The sequence below is a fragment of the Anarhichas minor genome, unplaced genomic scaffold, assembly GCF_050575085.1.
Source record: "Anarhichas minor isolate MPS153535 unplaced genomic scaffold, ASM5057508v1 ptg000011l, whole genome shotgun sequence".
NCBI lineage: Eukaryota > Metazoa > Chordata > Actinopteri > Perciformes > Anarhichadidae > Anarhichas > Anarhichas minor.
Window position 1 is genome coordinate 9249476 of NW_027466457.1, and position 17912 is coordinate 9267387.

Consider the following 17912-nt stretch of genomic DNA (forward strand, 5'->3'; position numbering starts at 1 on the left):
TCACCTAAACATCTCAATAATTAAGGAAATTAAGGACGAGGATTTGCGATAATTTATCCAATGTAGCTACTAAAAGCTCATCGTTTCCTGAAAAATAATTTACGCTTTAATTCAGATTTTTAAAGCCAAGAAAAGGCGAATTGCTGTCGCGGCGTCTTATTGTGAACACGAAGCCAAGTATTTCAATGAGCATCATGGCTTAATGGTTTTTAATTAATTTAATATTATGTAGCCAATTCTTAAATTGCAGGGCTAAAAGTGTGTTGCTGTGATGGTCTCTAAATTTCCATCATTATAAGTGGATATATCCGCAATGACAGACTTTGACTGGTAATCGTTTGGTTTAATGTGGGTCTCTAAAACAAATAGCATAAGAAAATATTTATTAAATTTTTAAGCTCATCATCGGTTTACTGCAAGCTCTTTTTTTGGTCCAAAATCCCAGCTTGATCCTTTCAATTACAATGAATTCTCGAGGTCCTCTTTCTGCATGCAAGAGGCAAAGAAAACATAAATTAGATTTTCCTTACACACACATGCCAATAACAACGTGTGGCTCCATAGATGGAAACAACACTTTAAATGCCTTTAAGATTGATATAAAGAAATTAAAGCCAGAGGTTTGGGTTCTCAGTCATATAGCAGCAGGAATCAAAGACGATATATTCATCCTCTAATTACATTAATGTCATGTGTTGTGTCTCCCGCGTGTTTCCCAAAAAAAGCTTTCCCCCCTTCTGAGCTTGACCTCCCATTTCGACAGGCTGCATAATAGGGCGGGCTGGAGCTCGGTGTGGGCCTATACTTCAGATGTGTGTGGAGCCTGAAGGTCGGAGTGCTGCGTGTGTGTGGAGTGTGTTTATGTGTGTGGATGATTGAGTGTGTGTCAGATACACTATAGCTACTGAGGCGGCATCAGTTTGAGCAAGGCATTTCTCTTTACCCCGACAAACCTTCAGGGGGCTTTTAGCATTTGTTCAGTCTGCAGTCTCTGGAAAACATCTGATTCATTTTGTAACCAGTCCCAGATGCGGCAGCGTGAGAGTGTGTTTGCATGAGCGCGTCATAGTGAGTTTGTCAGTGCATGAGAATTTGGGGGAGAATATCTGCTGTCTAGAGAAAGGGAGGGAAAGAAGAACCGTGTGGATTTTTTTTTAATATAACTTTTTTAGGTATGAACGCAGCGTGCGTCTCATACTGCGATATGACATCGATGGATTCATATTATAACACGTCTACTGCGCAAGGTAGGGATCACCAGGCGAACCCGTTCAGGACTTTCCCGACCACTGAACCCAAATACAGCCCCACGTTCATTCCGGGTAAAGTACAGGCTTATGGAGAGAAGTCCCGGAGTCCTTTCCAGCCGGAGTGCCAGTCGTTGGATGGCGCTGAGGACAGCACCTTCAACAAATACCAGCTCTTCATGCAGCGACCGACCTGCAAAACTCCACCCGAAGGCAGCAAGCTGCACCCGGACAGCGGACACAACGGGACGCTGATTCCCTGCTATGGTGAGTGCACATGAGAGGGGCACACAGTGCGAACTATGAGGCATTCGATTCGGCATTGAATTCAACGAAAATGCATGACAAACGGGGAGGTTTGCAAGCAATAATGAAAATGTACTGTCGTGAGTAACACAGAATCTGAAAGTCAGTAGAAAGTGTGAGCGACGAGCAGAGAGGAGGAGAGGGTAAACCCACAGAGACACCCATCAATCATATATACCTATTTTAACTGAACACAACTGTGTACGTTTCTAAATTAAATGCATATTTAATTTAACAATGCTGTTTCCTATCAAACTATTGTGGGAAACTGGGAGCGATGAAAAGAAAAGTAAACTTTGTGTGTATAGGGAACAGAATACCTTAGTTGCATTAAAACCCTTAGGAAACCGATAACATTTGCGTGAAACAAGTTGATATAAAGGAGAACTAAATTGAATCATTGATTATTTGAAATATATTCGAGGGAGAGTCAGATTTTGCAAGCTGAGCTATAATTAAATAGAGAAATTGGTTTCCTTTATAGGAGATGTGTGCTAAGGCAGAGAGGTAAAGCAGTTATGGAAAACGTATGTGTGAAAGGATGTTTGCACATTTGTGTGTACGCTTATTGGACGTTTCTATCCACATAGAGTTTATAAGTTGATCCTGAAACCGCAGCATTTCACTGATCTCACTGTCTATTATTGTCTGGACAGTAAAACTCACGTCATCCCTGAAACGTAGAAACGTCATGAATTATTTTCATATTCAAATATGAAACCATGTAGGCATGAGGCACGCGCGCATAAGCAAGCACGCCCAAACTGAGAATCGAGGACCTATAGTAAAAATGAAGAAACTAAATATTTCAACTGCACTATTTAACAGTGTATTATGTTCATAGCATTGTTTTATTTTTAGCACGAGTGATTATTTGATGATAAAACATATTTGTACATTTATTCAATGGAGTAGTTACAGGCCAAGACCTCACAATTTGTCGACCGTAACACAACAGTCAATGACACATTTAGAGACTGCCTGGACGTCCTGACAAACAGCATTCATTTTAAACAAAAGCTTAAACGCTTTACAGGGTCTTCCGACAATTCGTTGCACTACAAATTTACCATTTAAAGAAAACAATCCATTTTACTGTCTCTTTTATGAGACGCGGAGGCTTAAAATAAAAAGACGGAACACTGTTAATGTGCAGAAGTGGACTCTGTGTGACACCAGGACCACACGAGAGGACCGACAGCCTAAAAAAAGAATATAACGTGTAAAAATGAACTCGTATAATGTTAAGGTGTTTATACACTGTATTATATCCCTGAAAAACTACACTAATTATATATTTTTTGAAGTTATCAGTGTATCGACGTATACATATATTTCAGGTCCAGATGTTTATCATGATAATACAGAACAAAACATCTGTTATTATCGTGGCTGAAATAACCTATAAATAGACATTTTAATCGACAATTCCTGCTGGAAAAATAATTCAGTCACTAAAATAAATAAATAAACAATAAAAAAACTGGGGCTGAACATGCCAAACACTATTAAATACACTAAATGCTAATTGTTCATATAAGTACATTGAAACATTAGGTGTAACAAATACAATGGAACTGCCCTTTCCGCTCATTAAGGCCTACATCTTTTTTTGTGCATAGCCAACACATTGCCAAAATGCATCCTCAAAGTGTAAGTAATCTGTTTTCCTGAGAAACAACAAGTTGCTGAACTGTCACTTTATTTTTCTGGAGTTTGGGAGCAATGTGTCCACACAGGTTGGATCCCCCTACACTGAAGTGAATTGATTTGGCAAGTGCATTGACAGAACCATTTAAACACCCTCATTAAATGCAACATGCATGCCTCCCTCGAGGAGAGCTCTGCAATATTATCATTGAAAATGTTGCAGCCAGATGAATGCATTGTGGCTCTGGGGAGGATGATTTGGGCTCCTGCCAAAGCCTCAGGCGTCAACAGGCTTTTGCTGTTTTGTGTGGTCCTCAATGGAAGATATATCACTCAATGCTGACGCTTTATCTCCATCATGATGACAAAAGTCATCTCATACCCAAAGGAACTTTTCTATGTGGCAACTGTAATACTGCTTACACGGCAACCCAACATTTTGTCTGTACAAAAAATGAGGAAAGAAATGTGTAGACATATGCTATATATTTAATATGTTGATATTTAAATTTGATGACAGAAGAAAAAATAAACATGTGGATTTATTTAGTTAATTCAGTTAAAAGATAATGGGAAATATTTTTGGCATATATGCTGCAAGATGTTCACACCTCATTTTCCCTCTTTTAATTGAGAAGGCTTCCAAACTTTTTTGCAGAATATTTCTTTAAAATGCCACAGTATAGCATTCAACTGTAAACAACTAACATTTAAGAGCTGGAAAGCAATTATAAAATGCACATTTAGATATTATCGAACATTTCTACTATGAATTTCTAAAATCACTGGATAGTGTTTGTAACAATACAAGAGTGTCTCTGGAGGAGTGAATGAACATATTTCTGCACAGTAGTGGCTCAGGTTGGCGGGTTTGTTTCCTTGTGTGCATGTTAATCAGTGAGACTGTCCCACAGCGAGAGCAGGGATGGAGCCGTCTACCTGCTCACACAGCGATGAATGAAATAAAACCCTTGGAGCTGATCGAGTGCTGAGGAATGCAGGTCAGCACTGCAGGAGAGGTCCGCATTAATCTAAGGCAGATGTGCATTACTGGCTCCTATAGTTATTATTCATACTCCCCAAACATCAGATCTCCAAAGCTTCAGAGAGTGCCTGAGATGACAAAATGGGACTGGCTTACATAACCCTGTGTCAACAACACCTTGTATAAATAAGCAACGAGTCAGAAATGGACATTGATATTGGGTAATGATTTGAGGGACTCGGGAGGAATGAGAGGGACGTGTGGGAATGTTTACATGCACGTATTTTACCTGACTCTATGGCTTTGAGACGCTTTGCATATACGAGTCCTCTGCTTCATAATCGTTATTCATTTTCAGTTTTTATCCTCGATAGAGATTACTTGCTGCAACATGAACTTTTGATGAAACATATTCACACTTTCTTTATACATTTGAGAGAATGTAAGTGGTGCTAAGGCTAAAACTGAAAGTCATTGTGTTTGTAGGCCTGTAGTTGATACTGTGGTTGAGTTCTGAAGTGCTGATGTACAATGTGTTTGTGGGAACACTACTCACTAAAGGCAGTTTGTGCCTCGTCCTCTTTTTCCTTTAACAAAATAACGGTTTAAAGCTAATGAAAACATTTATAACATACAGCTTGATCACTCTGTCCTTTCAAACAATCCCCATTCTCCCTTTAGCGGGATATCGAAGCATCCTGTGATATGTAAAACATTTTTCTCTGCGCATGAAAAACAAAACAAGACCCCAAAAAAGTCCTGGCAGCATTTTAAAAGCCTCCTGTCACAATATAGTACTCTGGTAGAAGGCGCTGGGAAGTGATGTCATAGGATATGCATGTGCTGATGACTAACACATTGTGTCGATGTTAACAATAAGCATGAATGACACCTGTGATCGTGCCGCCTTTTGTCTGTGAACCAGAATAAATTAGAATATGTAATGAGAATGCTTGAAACCACGAAGTCCTGGCTTGTTAAAATGTAATATGTGAAGCAGCAGCAATCTGCCCGCCATTAAATGAAAAGACATTCAACTCTGAGGACAATTGTGTTTCATGACGCGTTACTTTTTCTCAAAGTTTTTTTAAATATGCTTATGCTGTTACACAGCATGGCTTGCTCTTTACTTCCATCCACCTCTCCTGCAGGGGAAGGTAACTCCACACAGCCTACCTGGGAATCGCATGCAGGCGAGATTAAAGAGATGCTTTGGAAACCTTAACCAGCTGGTGCACATTTTGCTCTGTGCCTTTTGTGTTGAGGCTGTCGCTGAGTCTTTACTTTGACTTCCTTGATTCTCATCAATGAACTAAATCTAACCTCTGTACGTTCTTGAATCATGCAAACATTTGGCCACACAGTGCTATGGTCAAGAAAGGGATGCAAGCTTCTTGCCTGACACGTCACAAAAAAAATAGTAAAGAAAGCCAACTGTGACAGACTAATGATGGAAACTACTGGGCAGCACAAGAGTATGATGATCACTATGGGCCCATGATTAACAAAAGTCATTTTTCTATTTCTCAGCTTGCTTTCAGTAGTGAGATACAGCTCATTTTGCTTGTTTGATATATATATATATATATATATAGCTTTAAACCGTTATTTTAATGTATATTATTAAAAGCCAGAGACGGAAAGTAACCCAAATCACCATTTACTGACACCGCCTGCACAAAAAACTTTCTTTAGCTCCTCTATGATTCTAAAGAGGCAAAAATACCTAAAAACAGGATTTTGAAATGATCTAGAAAGTATAAAATATGATTGTGGAATGAATTCAAGACTGGAAAAGAAGGAGAGGCTAACAGATCATTGATGATTGATAATCTACAATCCCCTTTGATTTCAATTCCTTGTCCTCTTTTTAGTTCATGTTTATCACCCAACCTAAACCTACATATAGTATTGATGATACAAAACATAATCACAGCATCAAAAAGACATGCCTGACAAATGATTTAATCTTGAACTTGAGAGTTTAAAAGTTTCACTATCCACTGTTTACATTGATATATGACATTAGGTATGTACCTTTAACTTGCGTCAAATGCATTTAGTTGCAAATACTTAAAAACGCTCCTTTTAAAATGAAATGCTTTACGAAAATACAATTTTATCAATATGCTCCACAAGTTTTTTCCCTTAAGAAGAAAACGTGTAAACTGTCACCAATATTTCCTGCATACTATTTTTGAGCTCTTTGATATGAGACAGTGACAGCCACGGCCCAAGGTATTATGACAGTAGTGAGGTCATGATTGTGTCAATTTATCAGGAGCTGAGGCTGAACAGAAATACTTTTAAGTTTCTCAGGGAATCTGCATTCCTGCGTGAGCCGCTGGCATAGATCTCTCCTCAGGAACATCTGGGAGCCTCCCTTCCACCGAGGAAACAACAGTCAACATCAGGTCTTAGACTGTGCTGCGGGAAAAATAATCCAGCCCAAAGGATGTCTGCGAACCAGCAATGAATGAACAATTAATAGCCACCAAAGGCAGTGAAATATTTGACTTTATTTGGTCCATATAAGGTGTGATGAGGGGAGCGCCATTGTGGCAGACTGCTGTTAGCTTTGAGTGTTTTGAAAGAACAACTTTGAGTGCTCGATTTAAAAGCATTCCCTTCCCTATTTAGTGTTTGGTCATTAACCCTTCCCCAGGTTACTAATTTATAGTGTTTCTTTTATTTGGCTTCACTTGACCCTCCCTATCCCATTCCATAAAAACTGAGAGGGTGCCCTGTTGCTTTACAACCAGTTAAATTACACTTTGATGTTTTCTCTCTGTTTTCAGCAGTGATTAAATTGCTGACCCTCGTAAACATCTGACCTCGGCTAACTGAAGAGGTCTGCAGCTTGTCACAGAGTAAATGGCAAATTGCGGGATCAGCCGGTGACATTAGTGCATTTACATACACGTTGATCAATACTGAAATGAGAACAGTCAAAAACACATTCCTCTGAATGCCAAAAAAAATCTGGAGTCAACGCGGTGGAATCTTGGCTCGCAAAAGAAAGTGTGTGATGGCTGTGTTCTCCAGAACAGTGTGCAGAAACACACAGCTCAGCATGTGGGAATACTGGAAGATGTTTGTGGCAAAGGACTCTGTGTTGTTAGCGTGACAGAGAACAGAGAAATACGTTTGGAGTACCAGACAGAGAAAGATTTTAATGAGAGCAGATTCTAGAGCTCATTGTGGTGAAATAAGTCTGTATAAGGCTGAGAACGGTTCTCTACACGATATTCAGAGCATTAACATAGCAGCAAACAACTATGTGTAATGTAAAGATATAGTTAAGTGAGATCTAGCTGAGCAAAGAATAGAAGAAAGTCACGCTTTGTGTGTGTTGTAATCTGAGCTTCTACTTGCTTTGTTGACATAGCCACATGTTAGCTTGTCCCACTGATTAGCTCACGAATGTCGCTCTGCAATGCTCTCATACGGCGGTTACAGTTGAAGCTACCGCCACTAGCCACTTGGCTTTGCTGAAAATAGGCCCAAACAGCTGGCTTGTCTCTGTGTAAAGGTAACAAAATCAGACTACCAGCAACTCTAAAGGTCACTAATTAATTCACCGTTTATTGGTTTAATCTGTATAAAAACAGAAGTGCAAAAACAACAAATTGCCATTTTACAGAGGGAGATGTTGTGAACAATTCCCATATGAGCCCTAAGAAATAACGAATTGTCAGCTCTTTATGCTAAATTTAGCCAACCAGCTGCTCAAGGTAGCCGCGTATTCAGACATGAAAGTGGTATTATTCTTTTCATCTTACTCTCAGTAACAATACAAATAAGTGTAATTCCCAAAATGTCAATCTATTTTATTAAATGTTCTTATTAGTGCTATTCCAGAGTAAACGTAGTCGATATATGTAGAGCTGTATAAGACAATGTCTCCAACTACCCCACCATCTTCCCATCCCCCAGCTGCACCCTTTCCCTTACAGGATACATGCCTTGCTCAGGGGCATTTTCTCTCTCACAGATGCAAATGCAAAATAGGAACCTGGAGTTGACCTGTCTTACTTCTTAACATTGCAGCCATGCTGCTGCCCAGGGGCAGAAAGAAAATATTGCACATTGCTTTAGCATTAGAGGCCAGTGCAGGGGTAGGTGATGTCAGAACATCTGCCTGCGTGAAGACTGTAAGAGGGTCTGACAGGTGGGCCACAGCGATATGAGGTCATGAACTCCAGCTGGGCGAGCTGTGTTGTTCCATTAGCGTCTCTGTCGGGGCAAGTCTGAGCCAGCGAGCAGGGGAGGGCTGCTGCAATATCGAGAGGATGACTATTGACATCTCATTGTGGGACACGCTAGCCAAAAGCGTACTAATCCATGAAAATAAATATGCATGTTACAGACAGCCACCGCCTAGCTTCATCACTCTAAAACTATTCAGTCATCCAACTAACCACTAAAACACTTGGCTCAGACAGTCACCAGTGCCACGAGGTGTCAACTCTCCTTCCCTCGTTGCACTGGGTTTCTGAGGATGACAGGAGGCCATTATTGACATTGCCCATAACAAAAATGCAAAGTGACAAAGAAAGAAATGCTAAAGTTAATCACCTAAGCTTGATTTAACTCAGAGACAAATGTACAAAATAGTAATGCTGGTGTTGCACAATACTTTGTTTATGTGGAAGAGACCATTATGTGCTGGTTTCAGACTAATACAGTTAGGACAGGGCGCTCACCATGCCCAGTCACAGGAAAGGCAAACAGAGTGGCTGACAGAGCACACTGTTCTCACTGGACTGCAACCAGAGCCCTTCAGCTTATTTATTCACACAGCTGTTTGTTTATTGAAGGAGAAGGGACAGCTTTCTTCATCTCCTGAAAGGAAACAAAACAGCTAGCAAGCGCTGACAGGAACAGAGCGTGGTCTGTCACAAAATGGACGCTCACAAAATTGAAGGTGACAAACACAATGTTGTTTACATCTCGGGGGCAAGCCAGCGGGGGCCAGCGTGGTCGAACACAAGGCCCGAGAGGGAGCAGGTTTTAAGTGGCTTGGGTTTCAGGTGGCGTGATTGAGAGATGCGAGGGAAAGGGCTTCAAGGGTTGTGTCACAGGTCACGCCAATGTGTAGTGACATAGCTTTCAAACAGAGAAAGACGTTTCTTCTCTAGTTGCAAACAGACAAGGCCTTTGAACCTTAAAATAAAACATTACAGAGATGACGTAAGCTTGAAGTAAATGTCATTTAATGTGGGTGTTGAAACGTGATGATGAGCAGACACAGTCCCTGACTTTTCAGCCACATTTTTAAGAAAGTATTGCTCTGCTGAATATTCCAATTATAGAGTAGTAACTATAATTATAGGACTATTATTGACAACATGTGGTTGTAATAGCTTGCTTGAAAATCATACGATACGGTAAGAATATGATTTGTGTTACATGTGAAGCCACACAAACTGTGAAAGTTATTTAGATTTTTCATGCTTCATATGAAAATCTTAAGAACAGCACACTTCAACCGAAACCAAAATTGCTCAAATGTTTTTTTGAACCACAGTGTAACGTCTAAACTTTAATAAGTAGGTTTCATGAGGTTTTTGAGAAGGGCCGTCAAACCACATCACAGCCTTCAAGGGTCTCTCCAGTGATTTAGTGTTGTACTTGCATAACATTGGAAAGAGATATATTGGTAAAAATGTATGCAGCAGAGGCTGAGATGTTCCGATTATAATGTACCAAAAACCCTGGATCCTGCATTTCCCATAATGCAAATGGTCAGCGTCTTTAATTCAACCTCCACACCTTCAATTTGTAATGCTTTCTGTTCAAAATTTGAAGATTTAGGGCCGAGCTGAGACATTTTTCAAACCTTCAAAATACGATTGATTGTGACCTTCCACACTTCTTGTGTCTCATACGTACTTACAGGAAAAGACAACAGTGGCCTGACAGAGTCCGAGTTACCCCCGGGCGTCGACGCTCCCGGGATGGAAGGCAGCTACCTGAACCTAAAGGCGCCTGGCGAGAAGGGCCTTAGCGAGCGGCCCGGCTCTGACTTTTCCAGCCCTCTGGACAAAAGTGAGGCCGAGAGCAACAAAGGCAAGAAGAGACGCAATCGCACCACGTTCACCAGCTACCAGCTGGAAGAGCTGGAAAAGGTTTTCCAGAAGACACACTACCCAGATGTTTATGCCCGGGAGCAGCTGGCACTGAGGACGGACCTGACGGAGGCTCGTGTACAGGTGAGGACGGGGGATTAACGGCAGGTTACATAAGAAAAATTTGTTTCTGCATTGACATGAGCTAACAAGTCCTATAAATTGAACAACAAAATATGTAATTTGTCTACTTAAACCATTACATAAACAACCCTCTGATCAAGTTTTAGTTAGATTTAAGCACAAACACTTGGTTGATCATGATCATGCAACAAACAAAACAAAAAAACCTGACTGCTGGATTGGAAAACGGAAAACAAACAGTGGTTTCCTATGTTAAAGTCCATCCAACCCGACCCCATAGTTACTCTATAATCATCTGATTTACTCCTTTGCTTCCATCAAAATTAGAGATGTACCAATCCAACTTTTTCAGTCCAGATACAGATACCTGGGCTTTGAGTATCGGCTGCTACCAAGTACCGATCCGATACCAGTGTTTAATAATAAGCTGTATGTTTCACTGTATGGAAGAAACTGGGATCATACTTTTATGTGGAGGCAACATAATACTGAACTGTTATTTAATAAAATAATGGTATATCCAATACCAGATTGGCCCGTGGTCAGCTATTTGAGTCAGTGTTGGACCAATATCAGTACTGCTGTAACCAAAAGTACTGCAGCAACCTAAAGGCTTTGTCACTTTTCATCATAAACATACTGCGTTTTGGGACACTTGCTGAAATAACATATGCTGTCATTCCGTTTTGGTAGAACAGCCCGATGAGTTGTGTTGAATGACTGCAGTCGTTATTGTTTGCGTGCTAATAATCACTCCGGGAAAAGACAGAGAGGGCTGGGAGAGTTAAGACTGGCATGTTGACAAAGATTGTTCGGAGCAGCAGACAGCGAGGCCTATTGTTCCTCATCTCTCTTTCTGCCTGCCAGTTTTAGATCAGAGTGGGATGGGTGGGACTAAGGGAATACTCTGCTCTTACATGCTGCAGACTCTGCAGAAGGGTCAGAGGCCAAGGGTTTCTCCCCAGCACTACCATGTTCAAACTACTTCACCGCACAACTCTTGAGGCCTGGAGGAAAAACACATGGAGAGAAAAAGAAGTCATCAAAGCTGTTTAGCAAGGATATACTTTGAGATGCCAGTTTCAATTTCCACGCATGGTCCGAGACATAGTCAGGGACAGAGAACCTGGCCTGGTCCTTGTGGTGGTACAGTAAAATAAGTACATTCATGTTGCGTTCACACAGAGCCATCTATTCCCCAGATGAATATAATTAACTTCCTCATCTGACAGCCACACTGCAGACTGTTGAGTCACTGTGAGGTTTGACCCATACTTCTAAAATCAGACCCTAAATATGTACGCAATCAAGACTAAACCCCACAACTTCATCTGAAGGTCTATCAAGACAAAGTCCAGGGATATCCAATTGTTGAATACCAAGGGGCACTTGGAGCTTGGCAACTGATCGGAGAATCCTTTTCATCTCCGAAACAACAGCCATTGAAATCCGGAGTACAGATGTTTTCTCCCAAAATGCCAATGTCAAGGTCCTACAGTTTCATCCACTGTTTGATGATGAACGTCTTCATAAAGTCGGGCTGCAGTTTTCCATAATCACATCTGTGACTTCTGCTGCCACTAGTTTATTTAGTACAATTAGCTCTCAACCTCAGACTTGAACTTCACCACACTGCCTACTTTTTATGGAGAGGGAGGCTGTGTGAGTGACTGCTGAGGCAGTCTATCAATCGCAGTGGTCCTGGATGACAGAGATGAGGTGAGACGGCTGGACTTCAAAGCCTGCTTTTGGAGTTATGCACTCTGCCCTCCCTCTCTCTCTCTCTCTGCCTGCTGGCTCTGGAGCATAAATAAAGCTCTTTAATGGCTCTGTAAGCTGCCTTTTGCTGTCAACGTCTTTAGCAATTACTGTATCACCGCCAAGCACTTTGAGCACCAAGAGCTCTGAGCCACCTTCCTTGCAGATGTCTGCTAGATAAAATAAAGAAGAGAAGTGTTTGCAGTTGGCAAATACCATCCTTTTGGGCTTCATATATAAAATGGGTCACCGTTGATCATTATGAGAAATAACAAAAAAAAGAATCTTTGTATTAATTGAAATTCTGCTTGTGCAAAAGCACCACTAGCTTTCCTTTCTAACAAACTTAGAAGTTGGGGATTAAGGGACGCGGAACCGCAAAGGACACATCTGACTTCATAATGTTCCCCGAATGATCTCCCTGCCAAACTATTTGGCTTGGGTCTCATTCCTTCTGCTGTTCAAAGGCAGAGCTAGAGCGAACCCTCTGTGAAACATGACACACTCAGTCCCCAAAAACCAAGACAAGGGGCATATATACATATGTGCTCATACATTGTTTGCTTGTTTATAAAAGGCTCCAGTAAGTGTGTGAGTGTCCAGGTTAAAAGATCACATTGGTTTATGACTGACTTTGAATTTTGCATATCATGGTATGTAAATGCATGTGTTTTCTGAGTATGTGTCCACTGCTCTGGTCTGCACGCCTCCAAAAGGTCAGAGTGGTTAACTGCGGAAAGCCAAGGGCTTAGGCGTCAGGAAATTAAACATGAAATGAAAACAAGCTCCAGTTTGAACATTCTCCCATCTCACTTTCCAATATCCCCACTTCCCCTCGCTGACTTAAAAGGGAGGAGGGAGGAGAAAGACAAGGAGAGAAGGGTCGGCGGTGGGGGGAGAGGGGGGCTGGAGTGGGAGAGAAGAGGCTGAGTTTTAACGGGGGGGGGGGGGGGGGACAAAGAGATTAAAAGTAGGAGTAAAGTTGGGTTATCTTGATCCATCACAATTAAAATGACAGCTCGGTAACTGATAACACTTAATATTTTAAAAGGAGAGTCGAACTTTGAATGTACTTGTACAACATTATAATACCGACATTAACCTTGGCCCCAGTTTGTGCCTCTCATGTATTACCTTCACATTCTAGTCGTAGAGCTAAGCATCCAATTTTCCTCAAGATAAATTCCTGGTGATCTTTCAAAAGCTCAGAAAGTTTAAAATCACTAATCGTTGATCTGAAAGTATTTCCGGAATCCTAAAAGACTTATAACGTTGTGAATGAAAATGTACTCCTTCAGCTACACAATACAAAATAGTTTTGGGTTTTCAGAAGTTGTGACTGTATTTTCTAATCCAGGAAGTCGTAAATTACATGTTTTTGCTCAGACAAAATAGTGGCTCGTTATTTTGTATGAAAATATAGAATATTGGAAAGAAAGATCAATATAAACCAATACAATAAATAGTTTTAATTTATGTTCAGGTTGCACATATTGAGCAAGGCTACCATCTTTGTTTGATAGGAAAAGAGGTTCAACTTGGGAAACAAGTTTAAAATCTTTACAATCGTTCATCCAGGTGGTTAGAAGAGTCTTTGAGGATTGCCTTTGTTGTTAAATGATTTTTTAAATGTTGGTGTGTGTTTATCAGATGCTTATCTCTGTGACTTGAATGTACATAATACATAAGAGGCTCCCTTAACCTTTGACCAATCAAACCGTGTCTCAACTTTCTAGAAACTTGAGACTGATGAGCGAGTTTCACACTCATCAGTCCAATCAGGACCTTTTGTGTTGAAGATTATATTTGGAAACCTGTGATGTTATGAGCTCAAATAACCGCAGAAGAACCAAAGGCAAGACATGACGAAGCTCAAACAATAATCGATCCCAAATCCTCAGGGGGGGGCATAACATAGACTCTGAGTCCCCCTCCAAACATATGATATAATTCAAAGGGCAACAACCCCTCACCTTGACATTGGGGTTCAGCCACAACCTCAGATATCAGTTTACCACTTTGCCAGGGTGAGCTGTTCACTAATCTCGCCAGCTGACCCAAGGAATGTCGGAGTCAGACGACATTTCTTTACATCACCTTCTCGCAAAAATACAGGCAGCAGCTATATGTGCCACAGGAGCCCATGTATGGTCTTCTCTTTGACAATGATGTCAGAAAAATGACAGGTTTGTGTGCATGGTGCAGAGCTTATAACTAGTCTTCTCTCGTTTGATAAAAATCCACTCCTGTCCTGAAAGAAAAACTCAGTACGGGATAACATCTTTGTGCGACACTGCTCATGTTTGTCACCAAACTCTATTGTGTTTAAGTTAATACAGAGAAGTGGGGAGAGAGTGACATGGTAGGGGGGATTTGAGGAGGAAATTGCATGTCATGGACTGTGAAAACCACAAGCTGATTGGTCTGGGAATCAACCCACAATCCAAGTTCAAACCCCTGTGTCAAGGCAGGATCGCTCTCTTTCCTCTTTGAAGTTTCCCTTTCCCTCTTGGGAGGATAAGATTCAGACAACTAACAAATACGTACAAATAAACACGAGAAGACATCCAGTACCCCTCTTTGCTCCTCCAAACTCTTGCATATAGATGTGAGAAAACATTGTAGAAAAAAGAGTAGCAATAGTTACAACTGAACAGATAACTTATTTACAAATCGTTGCAGCTCTAGAGCAGCAGAGATGTTTGGCCTTACAGCAGTTTGGAGGCTACTTATGTGTCCAAATAGCTAATAATTCAACAATTATAAAGCAATATAAGTTGAAACAAACAAAAGACATGGCTTGTGCCAAGGACTCCATTGTCTACATGGTGGTTATACAATATCAATATCTAGGAGCTGTTTTATCCAATAATGTTCATCTTTATCTACACTTGTCAAGTAAATTTTGTTTATCCAGCCGAAACAGCAAGTTTACCTCAAAAAGATTTACAATCTGTACAACAATAATACAACATCTAAGTTCTCTATACTCAGAACCTCGACTGGGTCTATGAAAAACTCCCCCATCTAACTTTAACATGGAAATAAGAGGAATACATTTCAAAAGGAGCAGAGGAGGAATCCTTCTGCTAGGAAAGACAGACACTAGATGTCCTGTATACAGAGAAGACATAAATAACCAAAGAAGTTATACCAAGACTGCAGTAGAATATTTGAGGGAATTTCTCTCAGGATACAAATTTGACTTTTTGGCTCAACTGTCTTCCACCCTTCAGTCCTGCTTTCCTCCAGTGCCTTCCACAGCTAGAAAGAAGTAGGCTTAGCCTGCACTTGGTCTGTCAGCAGGTACTGAAAGTACTACCTACTTCATATACAGCATCCAATACTTAATAATCCCAAAAATGGGTAAAGAAAAGCATATTCTTGGTCAAACGTTGAACTTTGGTTTCATGGAATATACACAGGGATTCCCCACTGTATCCCGCGGTGCTGACATGTGGGGGAGAGCACACCTCTCCCAGAGTGATTTATGAATGGCTACAGGCCCAGATGTGGATCTGTCGACGCTGGCAGCCTGAAGGGAGGCAGACGCCTGTGTATCAAAGGGAGGAGCTGATTCGTGCAGCACCAGGGGAGACTCAACATTTTCACATCAATAGCTCCGTGTGGACGGCACTTTAAAGACACGTCAAGTCTTAAAACCTGGGTCTGCACTTTCATGTGCTGCAGAATTTATTTGCTTCACTATCTTTATTTTATGTGGTTCAGTTTAGGGAGAGGATGGCCTTGTTCTTGGGTTTGCACGGGATATGAAATATATGAGAGCTTTCTCATAGATTCAAGTTTTGTTTGGTAGTGGCTGGTCTGTTTTTTCCTGATGGGTTGTTTTCTTTGCAGGTGTGGTTCCAGAATCGCAGAGCCAAGTGGAGGAAGAGGGAGCGTTACGGACAGATGCAGCAGGTCCGGACACACTTCTCTACTGCTTACGAGCTGCCTCTACTAACTCGGCCTGAGAACTATGCACAGGTAAAGGACAATTAGTCAGCTCACTGAATAAGCGCAGTTACTCACGATCTGAGAGAAATATCAGAATAATTAATGAGCAAGGTTCATTATGATACCCAAAATAAAACATTTCTCTGGGCATTTGAGGGCAGCAGAAACAAGTTGTACGTAACATCGACATATCATCACCCTTTAAGTTGATATGGCGAGCTTAATTACAAGTTCAATATTCAATCTCTTTTAGCTCCGTTTTTCGTCTCTACCAACTTCTGAGGGAAATATCTGTCTCTTTAGCGACTGAATGTTCCACTGAGTTCACCGGCTAGCAGCTTACTACGTCTCTCTGCTGTTTAGTGCTGAGCAGGTAGTGTACAGTGGGGTTTTAGAGCTTTTTTCTGAAAACAGCTGCCTGCTGCGGCTAACATCAACGTTATGAGAGCAGTAAGAGTGAAGAAGAACAGTGAAGTTGTGGGCCGGACAGCTGAACAATGAGCTGAAACTTGCTATAATGCTCCGTAAATGGGGGTGCTGCAGATCCAGGGGATGATTCTCTGTGGGTGCATCACTACAAGCGACCCCTTGCACAAAAATATAAATTTAGCCACTTTAACTCATAATTCTTGCTTTTGTCATCCAGATCCAGAACCCTTCGTGGATCGGGAGCAGCAGTGGAGCCTCTCCAGTGCCGGGTTGCGTTGTGCCTTGTGACTCCGTTTCCTCCTGCATGCCGCCTCATCCTCACGGTCCTGGAGGCATCTCTGAGTTCCTGGGCGTGCCCAGTCCAGGGAGCAGCCACATGGGACAGACACACATGGGCAGCCTTTTTGGGGGTCCCGGGATGGGCGGGGGAATCAATGGCTACGATCTTAACCTTGATCCAGACCGCAAGTCTTCCAGCATAGCTGCACTGCGTATGAAGGCCAAGGAACACAGTGCAGCCATCTCTTGGGCTACATGAGGTCTCAGCCCAGTTCCACCCTGCCCCCTCATGGCCCTCTTCTCTGGAGCAGCCATCAGCGAGCTGAGCATCTGTGGGGGAGGAGGGAGTTTTCCTGAGAGCACTAATGATAACACAGGTCAAATGAACAGGGAGAGACTATGGAGATAACAGAGGCCATTACAGCGGCCAACGCAACCAAGATAACAACTGTGACTGTGACAATCAGCAGATGCTGAAAGTGAGAGAAATACAGAGGTGTGACTCGGGAGAAGATGTTACTGAGACGTTGCGTTCATTCTCGATTCCTTGATCTCTCAGGTCGCATTGAAATATGGGTTCAGTCCTCAATAAACTGGGTATCATTCATGATAATGATTTCAGTAAGATAAGCAATATAATAAATATGGTTTACAAAATACTATCATAGAATAAAGGAACGCAGTGTCAAAGCCAGCAATAGCATACAGTATATAATTTACAGAGGTAAGCTTGATTCACGTTATTTACTTCCCATAGCTTGTTTTTTATACCACCCATTCTGCTCCACTCATTTTATTTGTGCTACTTTAGACTTGTCTCTCTTATTGTATACTGTACATGAGCTCAAGAACATAGAAACAAGTGAGTGAGATTTCCGTTTATGTCGGTTGCCATTGCAAACTGTCCTTTAAAACACGATAACTGGTTAAAAAAGAAAACGTACATTTTGTCGAAGCTTGCGGTGCATAGTTTATGTCCCTGCAAAGAAGGACAGAGGTTGAATGCAATAAGTGAACAGAGTCTAATTGAGTGAGAGCAGACATGGCCTGTGCCAATTTATTCTAGGAGGAGGGCAGGCATTGGAT

General features: G+C 41.5%; 1 protein-coding gene across 1 annotated transcript; it reads left to right on the top strand.

Annotated features, from left to right (window-relative positions):
* The first annotated feature begins 1055 nt into the window (after positions 1 to 1055).
* On the top strand, positions 1056 to 17085 carry alx4b (ALX homeobox 4b). Its single transcript, XM_076089944.1, has 4 exons — positions 1056 to 1514; positions 10090 to 10403; positions 16020 to 16148; positions 16765 to 17085. The coding sequence occupies exons 1-4, from the start codon at positions 1175 to 1177 to the stop codon at positions 17083 to 17085; spliced, it is 1104 nt and encodes a 367-aa protein (XP_075946059.1). The 5' UTR covers positions 1056 to 1174.
* The last annotated feature ends 827 nt before the right edge of the window (positions 17086 to 17912 follow it).